Source organism: Blastomyces gilchristii (genome assembly GCF_000003855.2).
Source record: "Blastomyces gilchristii SLH14081 genomic scaffold supercont1.5, whole genome shotgun sequence".
NCBI lineage: Eukaryota > Fungi > Ascomycota > Eurotiomycetes > Onygenales > Ajellomycetaceae > Blastomyces > Blastomyces gilchristii.
Genome location: NW_003101678.1, coordinates 442,120 through 457,207, shown reverse-complemented (window position 1 = coordinate 457,207; position 15,088 = coordinate 442,120). Strand labels below are relative to the sequence as shown.

The following is a 15,088-nucleotide window of genomic DNA, read 5'->3' as shown; positions in this document are numbered from 1 at the left end:
AATGATTTCCGCCCCCAGCACCAAAAACATTGAAGCCTTTCAATAACAAAAACATCAACATGGTGGATTTGACCGGTGACTCCGACAACTCCGACAAGGAGGACACCGCGGACGCGGATACATTGCTGGATATGTTCAGAGCATCTGGGCCTGAAATTGCAGCCACTTCCACACAAGGTATGGAAGAGTCATGGTCCCTAAATCAACCCTGGATGCATTCTGACCTTGACCTTTACAGATAATGATCCGGGTAACCAGACGGGTGATCTCACTGGTGTGGCTCCCGCCCCCGCCCCCGCGGACGCGGACGCAGTGACCCCTAGCCCGGTGGCCAAGCGGGAGCGAAGTTTGACCCCCGAACCTTCAGTCGCCCGGCCTACGTCTTCTTTAAGAGGTCGGCGGCTTCGCCCTCGCCGGTCCCAGCATGCCCAGCATGCCCAGCGCGCCATCAGCACCGACAGCACTGGGACCGAGCGCGCGTCCCCACCACCACCGGATAAGATCCTATCAGAGCGCTCAGGATCAGGACCTGTTTACCTCCGACAGATGTGCAGCGCTGGGGGGCTACGCTATTGGAGCATCACTTTCCTAGGGGACCTCAAGTTCAGTGGTAGTGAGAATGAAGATGTCTCCTCTCCTCGCCGGAAGAGACGGCGGACCTGATTTTGATAGAATTTTCCCACTTACCCATCCCTTCTTCCATGATAGCTGACCCTCCTTAGCATATGGGGACGCGGTCGTCAGAGAAGGAAAAAAGAAAGAGTCAATTTTGCAGTGGTATTGGGGGAGGTAGCTTTTTATATCTATCTTGCGCAGAACGACAGCTCTTTGAATAGGCAAAGATTCCAATATTTCTCTCTTTTTGTCTTCACCTTTCTACTTGTGGTGTACCTTTCCTGAGCTCGGACAGGCAGCTATAATAACTCAAGCTTTTGAATTCATGTATCTAGAATGATCACAAACTGCCAGTATGAGCCTGCCTCCTCTCTCCTTCAAGATGCTGAATGTTGGAGCAGCGTCGTCTACACTATGATTGCAAGACCTGACCTATTCCATTGGTGGTGTGGTAAAGATAGGACGCATGCTCTGTTGCAGCAACATAGAGAGAGAGAGAGAGAGAGAGAGCTCATGCGCTGCTGCGGCGCTGGAGAGATGGAAAAGAGAGTAGAGGACAAGCGTGGAACAACTGGAGAAGTCTTTAGTAGCAGAAAGTCGGTCACATTATACTGTGCTGCCCAAAGAGGCCTGGGCGGGTGGTGCTGGGCTCGAGTAAAACACTTGAGTGTATCTACGAAGGCCTGAAAAAGGATAAAACAGCCTTATCAAGTCATAGAGGTCATTTATCGACTTAATTTCCTTGACCAATAAGGCCTCCACGTCACAGAGTACAAGTTCCCAAAATCATTAGAGCTCTTTGAATACACAGAGCAAACACGTTCTAAAAGCTTGCTTTGGCAGCCAACGGGTGAGTCGTCATAAGCTCCCTGCTTCAGCATCTCATCCAGTCTTCGATCTGCTTGCTCTGGGTCATCAAAATGCGCTGGAGTTACACAGCTAGGGTCCCAAATGAAGCGCAAAATCTCGATTTCCCCATCATCTGGACAAAATCGTGTAGACCACTCATTGAGTGGTATGATATCCTCACCTTCCCCAGCATCACTATTGCCTAAGTGTTGTTGTTAGTTCATGATCAATGGTGGTTCTTCAGAAGCCATACCATCAGCATTGGATCTTGCTTCTTCCGCAACAGATATGATTTCTCCATCTTCATCATTCACATGAGGTATCTTGTCGCCTCCCATCGGACTAGAGTTGGGAGGTAGGTATTCATTTGCAAATCCTTCGTGATTTTCATCATTGTTTGGACCGGAGGGTGAGGATTCGTGGGTTTGCTCTGCAACAGGAGCGGGTTTGCCTGTGATCTGTTGATGTGATTTGGTTGAGGTGCACTGTGCGCTATTCGCTTGCGCAGGATCGAGTGGGATGTTGCTTCTCCCTCGACGGGCAACAGGGCGACGGGAGGAGGGAACGGAGCGACACGGGCTTTGTTTGGTTGAAGCCGCATGTTGAGGTGATTTGACTATTCTTCTGGAACGCAAGCGCCTGCCTTCCTCACGACTTCCACGACGAGTGATAGCCATGATTTGCGATAAAAAATGCGAAAGAAGAAGGGAAGATGAGTTCATGGGGAGGGTTTTCCCTTTTTATAGGCGTCCAGAGGGCTCAACCACGTGAGATCCCCCTCATTCACTAGGCCTAGATGAGATGCAGGCAGGCCAACCTATTGCTGCGACCAACAATCTGTGGGGAATCTGGCTCCCTGACTTCGTTGGGTCGCTGAAGCATGGTACGAAGAATTGAATCATCGAGTGTCATTTTGGCGGCAGGTGTAATGTTTCCCAGCACTCCCACTTGCTGGATCAGTTCATGCAAGGGGAGGGACTTGATGGAGGGACGGGTGATTGACTGGGGCCGGGTCTCTGACCCCGAAGCTTCTGCCTGCGCCCTCCTGGATCTTCGCCCTGGCTTGAGCGCTGTTTGTCGGTATGAGAGTCTGGAAAGGCCATGACATGTCTCCTCCTTTGCTCATTCTCACACTCTGCTTTCAGCCTTGAGATGTTGATGTCCTGCAATGGTATTGAACCCGGAACAAGGGAACATAGGAGAAGGAAGTCCAGCTGCTGGCTGTCGAGTTCAGGGAGAGGAATTGTCCTTAAAATATTGAAGTATTCAGCTGTGGTACAGAATCTTTAGCAGCAATCCCACAACACCCTGGAGTCACTCACCATAGGCAAGAGATGCATCAGACTCACCCTCAACCGCCATCCAAACAGGCCTAAGGCAATTGTTGTTCCAATTCCGCAGCAAATCTTGCAGCGACTGCATTTTCAATTTTTAATCAATAAGACTTTACCACTGCCGTTGCTCACATACTGATTAACTCAGCTGGAGAAAGAGAAAATGAGAGCCCATGATTATGCGGGCTCTTGCCATCAAACTCTTCATCATGCACAAGTTCATCATGATTTGTGAGGAGGATGCAAGCATGTAAAGACGCTAAGGTTGGAATTTATGGAGTTTTGCCCATTCTGGCTAGTGTACTTGAAATCGGTAGATTTGAAAGCAACCAATGAAAATGATAAACACCCAACGACAACATCACAAAGCCTCTCCAAACTCAGATCGGGTTGCTGACTGTGGCTCTACCCCCAGCTTTCGAAACCCCTCTATGACCTCTTTCGTCCAAGGTATAAGTTCCGCCACGTACTTTTCAAGTTCTTTTCCAGTGCTTTAGAGGTGGTCAGCTCTGCAGAAAAAAGCAATCTACACATCAAATACCTCTTGAGCAAGAATACTCTGGAGTTTGTTAGTAAAAATCATTCTTCAAAAGAATAAACAAGAATATGTGGAAAAACACACTCTGTCTCCAGTTTTTGGATCTGTTGCTGAAGCTCTTGGTTCTCGCTTTTGAGCAAGAATACTCTGGAGTTTGTTAACAAAAATCATTCTTCAAAAGAATAAACAAGAATATGTGGGAAAACACACTCTGTCTTCAATTTTTGGATCTGTTGCTGAAGCTCTTGGTTCTCGCTGAGAACAGGTGGTGTGGGAGGATCGTTCCGAGGGGTCTCAGGCGCCGCTGCTGGTTGTGATTGATATTCAATCCCAAGCCCTGAGAGGGCGGCTGGTTGTGAGTGGCATTCTGTGTTGAATTCCGACAGCATTGCGTTAAAAGTGTTCGGAGAGAGAGGTGAGCAAACTGATGTTGAAAGACCATTGAAGAAATCATCCCACCCCATATTGGGTTCAGCTTGCTGTGGGGGATGTTCACTCGAGTTATTCATTTTTGCTGGTGAAGAAGGCAATGAGAATCTGCTGCAGGAGTTACTGATGCAGCTGGTCAGCTTCTTAAATACTGCCCATGCGAGCTGAAATTAGCACTGCCAGTCTATCGCGATTCTGCTTATTATAGAAATCATGGATCTATACCTGATTCGGGGATGAACCCCGCCATCTTATTCCGAAAATACTCGATCCTCCAAGATTCTGATTGATGATTAAAATCGACCCCACTTCTGGCGGTTGCATCACGATTTCTCTTTCATGAAGCTGATGGCTCTTCTGGTCAACTCTTCGTCACTCTCAGTTCTAAGCCTAACATCGTTTTGCAATTGAACCACGCCTTGACATAGCTAAGGTATCATTCAATAGTACAAATTGAAAGCGATTGCTAACAGCTAGTGAAGGAGAAATGCCAGCCATCCCGCCAAGCCTCCTCAAGGAGCCGCGAAAGAACGTTGATGCCTCAACCCAGACTCCCCCATCAGACACCGAGCTTCAAATCCTCTCTCTTCAGCAACGGCTAGGCGCACAGCAAGATATAATCAACAGTTTCACCGCCACGACGTCCAAGCTGCTTGATCATATATCAGGAAAGGACCCTAAGACTTCGAGTACCTAGCTTCTTGGGGGTCGGAGCAAGGCGGCGAGCAGAAATCGAAAGCAAGACCTCAGCGAGACATTTTATGATGCGAATGGCGACTTGAGATTTGATAATTGCGAGTGATGATTTCCTAAGAATGAGTTCGGTGGTGATAGCATGCGCCATAGCATTGATAGCTTTGCCAAAATAGGATATGAGCTAGAACCCGACTGCTTAGAGTAAACGAGACTTGTTTCACCATGGGATCTCTTCAAACTTGGGGTCCCGGAAATGCAACCCTTGGCCCACTCATGGGAACAGCAATTGACTCCGCGAAAACATTCTCCGTGAATCATCAATCCTCGTCTAGAATTGGGATGATGACCTTTTCACTCAATCGAGATATCTTGGCATCAGCAGCCTCTTGACTTGCACACCACCTTTCAAGCTTCTGGCTTGCTGGATCGAAGCTCAGGACAACAAGCCTCCTCATGTTGCCTGTAGTATTAATCAATAGAGCACAGCTTCTATCATCCGCAGACATGTACTCCATACTTTCATCTCCTGCAAAGATGTCGCCCTCTGCGGGCCACCACACAACGCTCTCGGACCCGTCTTCATGCTGCCTATTCCACTCCCGCCGCTCCAGTTTCATCTCCAGAGAATAAAGATATTCCCTGTCAAATTTTCTATCAAAAATTTCGACAGACATAGAATCTAGACCACTGGGTAGCTCCATCGTCCGAGGTTCATCTGGCTCACCATTACGCCCAAGATTTGTCCAAAGCCCACCCTCCTCAGGGAATCCCTCTTGCCACAAGCCACGCTCATCTTTGCTGGCAAGTTTCTGGACAGAGTGTGGTTTATACCAGGAAAATAATATTGTATGAGTTTGAGAAGACTAGAATGTTATTCAGATATACAAGGCATGAGGTTTCATTCTGTTTATAAAGAATTGTATTCATCATCATTTGAAAGATGATAGATGCATTTATCAGACTGAATGACATTGTCAGGAATTTGAACTTCTCTCATTACATATTAAATACAGTTCATGGTACTGACAGTTCACTTACATGAATCTGTCAGTATTCTGAGAGAAGATTGATCTTCAATAGATATCAGGTGTTTTTAACTGTATTCAACTGTTATTGAATCTGTGGCAGTGAATATTCATTCTTGATTATAAGCTTGTTGAGTGCTCAATAATTGATACACATCTATCACTTCTCACCCGTCTTTTTCATGAATAGAACTGAGAAGCCTCACACACTTGATGAGAGTTGTATGAGATCATATTCTAGAAGGTCTGTGATCTGACACTTCTGTTCTTCAAAGTGTGTCTGTGAGACTGTGACAGAGAATACATATTCTGATTAACTGATTTCACATCTCTTATATCAATCTCATATATAAATTCTTGTTCTGATGACAATTCTGATGAGAGATCTGTTTAAAAGATCTTTTCATACTTCTTCAGAAGTTTTCTTATATATCTGTTCTTCTATATATTCTTTATCTTAGTTTTCTTCACTTCTGAGTTCTGTATAACATACAGAATGCTTTCAGATGAGGTCTTATAAATCATTCTCTTTGCTTATTGATGTGTAAGTAGATTTAATTCTTCTATATCAGAGATATGAAATGTTCTTCTTATATCAGTTGATAGAATTGTATGAACTGTTTTCTTTCTATCAGTTAACTGTATATAACATGTATATTATTGAATCTGTGAATTGAATCTCTGAAATTAATTAAGTTTAAGAATAAGATTGTATTTCACATTCTGCAGCTCTTATACTCAAATATAGTAAGATTATTCTCTGAAGTACAAGAGAACTCTTACTCTTATAAGTGATATTAAATATTAATTATCAGACAATCTTATATATCAGAAATTCTTCACTCAGTGAATCTCTTTCAGTCTTCAGATTATATAATTATTAATATATTATATAGAAGCTTTTGTATTTACTAATACTTTTACAGTTATCTCTCAATTCTTACTTAAATGCTCTTTATAAATTAATATTTCAGATCTCAAGATATTGAGATAAGTGTCTGTTTCATTCTCATCTGCATCTCAGTCAGAAGTCTGCTTTCTCTTAATATTCACAGAATTCAGAGAGTCATTTAATACAGATATCTCTTTTACTTTGAAAACTTTTTATAGAATATCAGTGAGTGTCTCTGAGCTTACTAATTCTGCTAGTTTTTTAACTCTCTTACTTCTCTTAACTATGCACACTATGTGTAATCTTTTACATTATAATTTTGACATCTGCAGTTAAAGTAAGCTTAATACTTGTAATATCAAGGTTTTCACTCAGAGAATCTCTTTTTGAGAGAATTCAGTGCTTTAGTAATAATATTCAGATCTAGATTTATTACATCTGAGTATATAGCTTATATTATAGAAGTCTGATTATCTGTTCTTCATTGAGATATACTTAATTACAGTATTTTCTATTATAATTAACTTACTTATTTCTGTATAATGAGAATGTTGTATGCTTTCTTCACTATATCTGATTATGAGATTAAGTATTTCCATTTCACTCTCAACTTAGATGTAAGATTATAAATGAAGATCTGTAAATAGAAAGATATTGAAAGCTCTTCATTCAATATAAAATAGTGTAAGCTGAAGTGTGTAAAGTATAATATAAGATTACTTACTTATCTACACTCAGTGAAGTGTTTATAATATTTATCTTATATATTCACTTTCTCAAAGTTGTATAAGATTCATTTGAAAAACTCATTTCATATTTATAAGAATAGATATTGTTTCAGATCTGTGAAATTTATCTTTTTATTAGTTATTTATAATGACTTTACTTTTTCATGTAGAAATGCAGCAGATTTTAAAACTTGTTAAAATTCTGTTAACTATCTGTCTGTAAGTAGACTAGCTGATAAGACTATGAATTTCACATTTAGTCTCATTTGATCTGATCTTATACATTTCTTGATATGAGTCTCATCAGAATCAAGCCTTAAAAAAATCTGAAAATGAATCATTTCTGAGGGAAATGATGTGAAAAATAATCAGATTTAATTCAAGAACAGTGAAATAAGAGTAATTTCTCAGAATAAACTGTGAAAGATGATTATTCTTTTTAAATCAGAATGAGACTAAGACTGAAGATTAACATCAGTCTCATTCAGTTTATTCAGTGATTGCTTATATAATCAGAATTTGATAATAATTATTAATAATACTTATGAAACAACTAAATACATTCTTGTATAAGTTTATTCTTTACTTTCTCATGAAAACTACACTTCTCTGATATACTGTAATCAGAGATATTAAACTGTCTGATAATTTCATGTTTTATAATCATGAGTTTCTTAATTGTTTCTTCTTATAATTGTCTCAAATAATAGTAATAAATATCTTGACTTAAGTTGAACTTTTGCTTCATTTTCATCTCTGTTAATGTAACATGTCGGAACTGAAGTGGTGGCTAGTCAGCAGTGTTATGTAGAGGTAGTTGTTGAGAAGCTGTATGAGTGAGCTTGACTATCTTGCTTGAATAGTGAGCTCATAGGCTACAGAGTTATTATGAGAATATCACAGATATAATACTTAGTATACTAAGAAAATTGTATAAGAAATGCAGTAACTCTTATATATCTTTTAATAGTAGAAAAATGAATCACTGACTTCTTTGATAAGAAGTCAGCATCTAGCTATTCTATATAGACAATGAGTGAATACTCTTCTTTCATTTCATAAGTGAGAATAGCTGAAGTGATACCTCAGCAGTGTCTTATTATCAAGAAAGAGTAATCTGCTGATCTCATATAGAAGTGAGATTCTCATATTTATCAATCAGATCTTTCTATGATATATCTGAATGATATTATAGAGTGATTGAAAATCAGTTTAAACAGTCTGTGAAATGAATGAAATCATTCATATAAAAGTGATAAGCTGTGTGAAACTGCAGTGAGATCTTGATACAGTCAGAGATGTGACAATATTCTTCTCTTTAAGAGCATAGTCTCAATACTTTTAAGATTACTGAATTACAAATTATCTTTGTTGTATAGTAACAGTTATCAACTGATTAACAGTGTGTATGCTGTGTATGATATAAAGAAATAGATGAGTTTTTCAGCTAACTGTGTAGATCTTTCTTTTCTCATCTTTATTCAAATTAAACATGTGATAAGTGAGTTCCTTATATATTGATTTGAAATATGAAAAATATAGTTAATAAGTGACTTACAGATCATTTATCATATTTCATTCTATATATGAAATTTTCTGCAAAAGTGATGTGTTTTAGAGACAAAGCTAATAGTAGTGACAGGATTTTTTAAAAAGATTCTTCTCTCTGTGAAACATTTTTCTTCCCCTTCTCTTATCTGTAATAGTGAGTGCATGAGAGCATTGTTCTTAGAAGATAATAAGAGGTTTATTCTGACATTTTCTAGTGAATAATAAATATCTTTATGATGTGGCTGCAGCCTCTGTGACTGTCAAGAAAGCTTGATTAAAGATAGAGACAGCAGTGTCAATGAACTGTGAGAGTACTGCTCTTATTATCATATCTTCTTCTTCTTCTTCTGCTTCTCTTATGATTATGACAGTAGTTACTGTATCTTGCAGTGAGATGTTATCTCTTCTACTGATCAGTTCATTTATATCTGATTCTTTCTCTATCTCTCTCACTGCTGTTGTGATGCTGTCTCTCCCTTCAGTTAACACAGTGATGTATGACCCTGTGTGATCATTTGAAGAGAATCTCAGAAAGAGCTTGATTTCAGAGATAGTGACTCTGAGAAGCTCAATCTGTAGTTTCTCTCTCATGACACATCTGAGCCCTGCTCAGAATGCTGCTGAGTTGAGTTTGCAGAATTCTGTGATTTCTTTATCTTCTCTCTGTGAGAAGGTTTTGATATAATCTCTAGCTAATACTGTTACTTGTCTGTACTGTGCTAAGCAGTTGAAGAAAGAAAGAATTTTATGCATCTATCTCTTCTCTCACTTCTATTATTTTCATTGTATCTGTAACAATGACTTCTGTCTCTCTGTAAGTATTATCTACTCTACAAGAAGATATTATATCAGTTCTGACAAGAAGTTCAGATGCTCAAGCAGTACAGAGTAAGAATCTCAGAGCTTCAAGTATTGACAGATTCTGTCAAGACTGAAGAGATCTCTCTTACTCATCTGTAAAAGAAGATGAAAGCATAAATCTTCAAGATGAAAAAACATCTCAGAATGACTGATCTTAAGAAGAGATTAACTAGCACTGTCATTGAAAGTATTATAAAGATTAATCACTGATTGAAGAGAATCTTACTTCAATTAAAGCAGATGACTGAGATGCTTTATAAATTAATAAGTTAATACTTCAAGTATCTCTTATACTCTTCTATAGCATGCTCTTCTACAGTGCTGCAGCACTAACTTCTCAGTAGACAAAGATATCAATATCAGAGACTTCAACAATGAAGAATGAGTTTGATAAGAGTGTAATTATTAATAAGTAAAGTCTGATTCTTCTTTTTACTTTTTCAGTGAGCTGCAGCTCTATTAAAATAGCAGCAGTCTGTAGATCTATAATATTAATCTTTTTATTAGTTTCAAATATCTCTTTTCTCTAACTACTTCAGGAATTTTATACTTGTGTAGTCTCATTAAACTTCTAAAAACTCTTTGAGAGAAAATAGAAGAAGAGTGCTACAGAGTTCATAAGATATCAGCTCATCATTATGAGATTATCTCTAAAAAGCTCTTTGAGAAAAATGAGAAGTTTTAAGTAGTATTTCTTGCTCAACATCTCTGATATGTAACAGAGTGATCTCTACTAGTTATCTCATAGCTTGCAATCTCTTTCTCAGCATTTTTCAAATGTTTAAGCAGTTCTCATGAATTCTCTGATGATGAATAATCTTCTTATTTAACAAGATATTAAAGCTTGCTGTAATATATTCACTTATTCAATATTTTCTTCACAAGATATTCAGTATCACTCTCAATCTCAATGTTATTCAGCTGAGACAGCTTCACTTCAGAGCATTGCTTATAGAATTTCAAATAGAAAATGTGAAAAACAGAATGAATTGATTTCAATTCTGAGAATAATTTCAACTTATATACCTGCTTACTCATCACTCTTATTATTAGAAAAGATTCTAGTCACTACTCACTGAGCTTCTTACACAGTCTCATTGTCTTAATATTCTTTGCTGAAAGTAGCACTTGATTCTCTATCAAGAACTTCATTGAAAGATATTTTCAATTATAGTATTCTGTCTGATACTTCTAAGCACAGCAGATACTTTTCATCACCTTCTTATGAATTTTATTCAAAAGTTTCAATCTCACTTTTACTTCTGATACTGAGAAGTACTCTGTTCTCTGTACTTATTTAACATTCTGACTGTCTATTCTTCTCTTTGAAGTGTTGTTCACAATGTCACTGAGTAATGGAAAATTATATTTATAACAAGTATAGAAAGAAGATACTTTTAAGATTGCATTCTTTGCATTGTTATATATGAATTCAGTAGTCAGAAGGTGTTTGAGCCAATCATTCTGATAATATAAATAGAACACTTGAAGATGCTGTTCTAATGTCTGGTTCTGATATTCAGTCTGACCATCTGTCTGCAGATAAAATGCAGTACTGAGAAGACACCTTATTATAAGATGATAGTAAAAGGCTGTTGAAATGAGTGTCACGGATGAATATGTTGAAGATATATAAATCTTATATGTATCAAGATCTGCTTGTTATATTATCTGTACACTCTCTAATATATCTATTTCATACAAAAGATAGAGCTATTTATAGTAAAATATATGTGCGAGTCAAGAGAGCTAGTATAAGCAAGTATTAGATGAGTGTTGTAGTAAGCTGATAATGATGAGAAATATTGTAGTAATATGATGTTGATAGTGTTCAGTAGTGTATAATCTCTTTTTCCTGACACACTCTCTTCAGTGAATGTAACATGTAAATGATAGTGTAAATGAAGCTGTAACAAAAAGAGTGTAGATGAATCTGTAACAAAAAGAGTATAGATGAATCTGTAATAAAAAGAGTGTAGATGAATCTGTAGAGATTACATCAAGATAGATTATTTATATCATTATTCTGCTTGCGTCTTAATGATATCTGGTATATCAACTAGGCGTAGCATCTTGACAAATTTCATATGTTTCTGGCATGGCAGAGCCTTAGTGAGGCCATCCGCTGGCATCTGAGCTGTAGACACTCAATCAACTGTAATATCACTGAATTGAACATGTTTTCAGAGCCAGCTTTTATATATATCAACATGGCAGAGCTTCATAGTTATAGAGAGGTCTTTCTTTATAAGAATGTCAACAGTTTGACAGTTATCACATTGAATTCAGATCTTGTGGCCAGATTCAAATTGAATATATTGAAAGAATCTATTCCATCAGATAGACTTCTTGCTGACTTGTGAGATAGTAACAAGCTCAGCTTCTGTAATAGATGTAGTTATAATTATCTGTCTATTTGATTTTCAATCAACAGCCTCACTGAATAGTTTGAAGATATATTCTTATATAGAGTAGTGATTCAGATTATCTGTGAAAGAGACATCACTGACAGCTTCAATGATATCAGGTTTGAGATCAAGTTATAGAGGTCTGTCAATGTTATTATTATATTAAATAGTGAGATTCTTCATATTATGTAGATAAGATATCATTCTATTCATCTCTGATAAGTAGTATTTCAATGAATTCATCATAAATATAGCTAGTTTACTCACTGTATATATAATATTAGAGTGAGTCATCACTACTGAGTAGATGCAGAAGCTGATACATTATTAATAATAATGAATTTTTACAGATATGACTGGCTTATTAAAAGGCTCTAACAGAGTATCAGTTAGTGAGATATATATCTTACAGGTAGACTGACCGTGTGACCGTGTCTGAGATCAGAACTAAACTTTACAGTTGTTATATTACTTAAAAGCATTACTTCTGATCATGATTTGTATTCATCACATTAATTTCAAATTACATTATTTCAAATATTAAAGATCTCAGATTCACTTTTCAAATAAAAATCTAGTCTTAGATAAAGAATATATTTAAATTCTTAGTTATATTTTCATTCTGATCTCATTATTAAGAATGATATTAAATGAGATTATGAAATTATTTCTCACTTACATAATATCATAACATAGTACTCATTTGTTGAAAATTCAATAGAGAGTGTTATTAAATATTATTACTTTTCTGAATATAGATTATAATTCATATAATTTTAATTATGAAAAAAATAAAAAATAAAAAATAAAATAAACATAAGAAAAAATCACAATAAAAAAAAAAAAAAAAAAGAGAAAGAAAAAAAAAAAGAAAAGAAAAAGAAAAAAATAAAAAATAAAAATAAAAAAAATCAAGATCACAGAGCTGCAGCACTTTTAAAATATTCACTCTTCAGAGTCTTTATAATATTCATTATTAACTATATATCTCTCACAGTAAGAGTAACACAGCTGTGATAAGTCATTGTCTTAATATTATCTAATAAATAATCAGTATATATCTGTATAAATATGAATAATTAGAAAATATACACTTAAAAAGTATGATCAGAGTGAACTCTGCTATCACTTGAATAGTATTAAGAGCAGAATGCTGAAATTGATGATTTCTCTCATCAATTTCATGAATAAGGCATGTGAAGATGATCTTGAGAAATATAAGATTTCTTAACTTCTGATAAAAACAGATCTCATGAAGAGACTCTATTTTCATAATATCAGAGACTGAGTGTTATTAAAAAGTGTTACTTTCATATAATATATATACACTTACTGCAGCAATTCACTCTCTACATATATAACTGAGAGTTACAGCTTTCTCATGCTGCACAGCTCTCTCCGAGATGCTGTCATCAGTTTGTAACTAATACATTCTCTCAGTTCAGCATGCACTGCATGTATACAGTCCTGCATGCTGAGGCTGTGTTGATCATTTTAACCTGACATGATACTTGCTTTTTGCAGGCCATGTTTCATTTGAAAGAGAGAGAGAAGACATGACTATTGTTTTATTAAGAGAAGAATGAATAATTAGTATTATTAAATGTAATTTAATTCATCTGTATTTAAAATTTAATTAGTCTATACTCTTCAATTTGAGGATTTCTATGAGTGTTTTAATAGTTTTTATATCAGCTTGAACTTAGTGATGAGTTGAAGAAGAAGAGAAAAAAGAGAAGAAAGAAATGAGAATAACTTATCTTTATAATATGAAAACAGAGAATTGCTGCAATTATTCTTTCTAATAATAAAGATCTATTTTCTGCATGTATCTCTGATATAGATTATATGATAAATGCATATAAAGAATATCAATAGTATATATATTGAATAAAGATAATATTGCTATGCAATACTGTAGCTGTTTCTATACATCTCTGAAAGCTGTTAATAGTTTCTTTATCTCTTTATATTTAATAAGTTATTAATATATTTCAATGCACTCTCTCTTTCATCATCATTATCATCATCATCATCATCATTATTACTATTATTATCATCATTATCATCATCATTATTATTATCATATTATTGCCTGTCTTCACTCTCTTCTCAACACTTATTAAAATCAATCATGTCATTCTTCTTTAAATATTCTGCAGTCCTGCGGATCATCAAGGCATGTAAGTACTGTCACAGATTGAAGAGAGAGAAGAAGAAGACATTTAAGTGTGAAGAGACAGATTATAAGACATGTTATAATATCTTAAAAAGACTTTATAAGAAAGTAGAATGATAATGATTTTAAGTAATACTTCTGATAGATTTAGACTGAACTAAGTATAGAAATAATATGAATGATACTGTCTGTAAGAGATTGAAAAAGAAGACAGTGAAAAGTCTCATATAGTAGAGATAAGATTAGAAGAAGTTCTGAGAATGATTTGAGATCAAGATAAAGAGAGAGAGAGAGAAGAAGAGTGTTACTGTAAATAAGCAGTGATAGAAGAAGATTGAGAAGATATTAAAGTGAGAAATAAAGAACTCAAAACTGATAAGTTTTTTATTAAGAGATAATGATTTTTGATAACACTTCTGTTCTCTAATTGATTAGCAGGAGCTGACAGAGAAGAAGAGAATTAAGACCTTGTTCAGATCTCAAATGCACTTCATGATTCAGAATATTGAGAAGACAGCCCTGCTCTCTGAGCATGTCAATCTGCTTACTGCTAAGATGAAACCTGAGACAGCAGATCAGAAAATGCAGGATTTTGAGATACAGATTAATCTGACTGAGAAAGAGCAGCAGAAACCCTTCTCTGAGAAAACAGCAGAGAGAGATTTTGAGATGATTATCATCTCAGATGAGGAGAAGAAGAAGGAGAATAAGAATAAGAAGTGAATTGTAAAGAATGATGAGAAGAATAAGAAAGAGAAGAAAGATAATAAATAGAAAAAGTTTTTTTCTTTTTATATTAGTTAGTTATAAGTTCATAACTATTGATTAATAATTGAAATTAATTCTAAGTTTTCAAAAATTATTGTACAAGTTGTAATCAATTATCAATATCAGAAATAATATATATATATATATTCAACTATCATGTCACTATAATATATAAGTATCAACATTTTTTCAACATTGATATTTATAATATTAAT

The 15,088-nt window shown here is 35.9% G+C and overlaps 5 protein-coding genes across 5 annotated transcripts; 1 reads left to right on the top strand and 4 right to left on the bottom strand.

The window, feature by feature from the left end:
* Window positions 1–1,340: 1,340 nt before the first annotated feature.
* Window positions 1,341–2,141, bottom strand: BDBG_03216 (uncharacterized protein; the record flags this gene model as incomplete). The annotated part of the gene is made up of 2 exons (XM_002626006.1): window positions 1,341–1,666; window positions 1,718–2,141. The coding sequence occupies 2 exons, from the start codon at window positions 2,139–2,141 to the stop codon at window positions 1,341–1,343; spliced, it is 750 nt and encodes a 249-aa protein (XP_002626052.1).
* A 115-nt stretch (window positions 2,142–2,256) lies between these two features.
* Window positions 2,257–2,886, bottom strand: BDBG_03215 (uncharacterized protein; the record flags this gene model as incomplete). The annotated part of the gene is made up of 3 exons (XM_031721157.1): window positions 2,257–2,534; window positions 2,597–2,734; window positions 2,787–2,886. The coding sequence occupies 3 exons, from the start codon at window positions 2,884–2,886 to the stop codon at window positions 2,257–2,259; spliced, it is 516 nt and encodes a 171-aa protein (XP_031577599.1).
* A 273-nt stretch (window positions 2,887–3,159) lies between these two features.
* Window positions 3,160–3,887, bottom strand: BDBG_03214 (uncharacterized protein; the record flags this gene model as incomplete). Its single annotated transcript, XM_031721156.1, has 3 exons — window positions 3,547–3,887; window positions 3,421–3,483; window positions 3,160–3,289 (listed from the first exon to the last, which is right to left on the bottom strand). The coding sequence occupies exons 1-3, from the start codon at window positions 3,843–3,845 to the stop codon at window positions 3,160–3,162; spliced, it is 492 nt and encodes a 163-aa protein (XP_031577598.1). The 5' UTR covers window positions 3,846–3,887.
* An 891-nt stretch (window positions 3,888–4,778) lies between these two features.
* On the bottom strand, window positions 4,779–5,162 carry BDBG_16767 (uncharacterized protein; the record flags this gene model as incomplete). The annotated part of the gene is made up of 1 exon (XM_031724650.1): window positions 4,779–5,162. The coding sequence occupies one exon, from the start codon at window positions 5,160–5,162 to the stop codon at window positions 4,779–4,781; it is 384 nt and encodes a 127-aa protein (XP_031577597.1).
* A 9,426-nt stretch (window positions 5,163–14,588) lies between these two features.
* Window positions 14,589–14,828, top strand: BDBG_03213 (uncharacterized protein; the record flags this gene model as incomplete). Its single annotated transcript, XM_031721155.1, has 1 exon — window positions 14,589–14,828. One exon carries the CDS (start codon window positions 14,589–14,591, stop codon window positions 14,826–14,828), a length of 240 nt encoding a protein of 79 aa, XP_031577596.1.
* Between the last annotated feature and the right edge of the window lie 260 nt (window positions 14,829–15,088).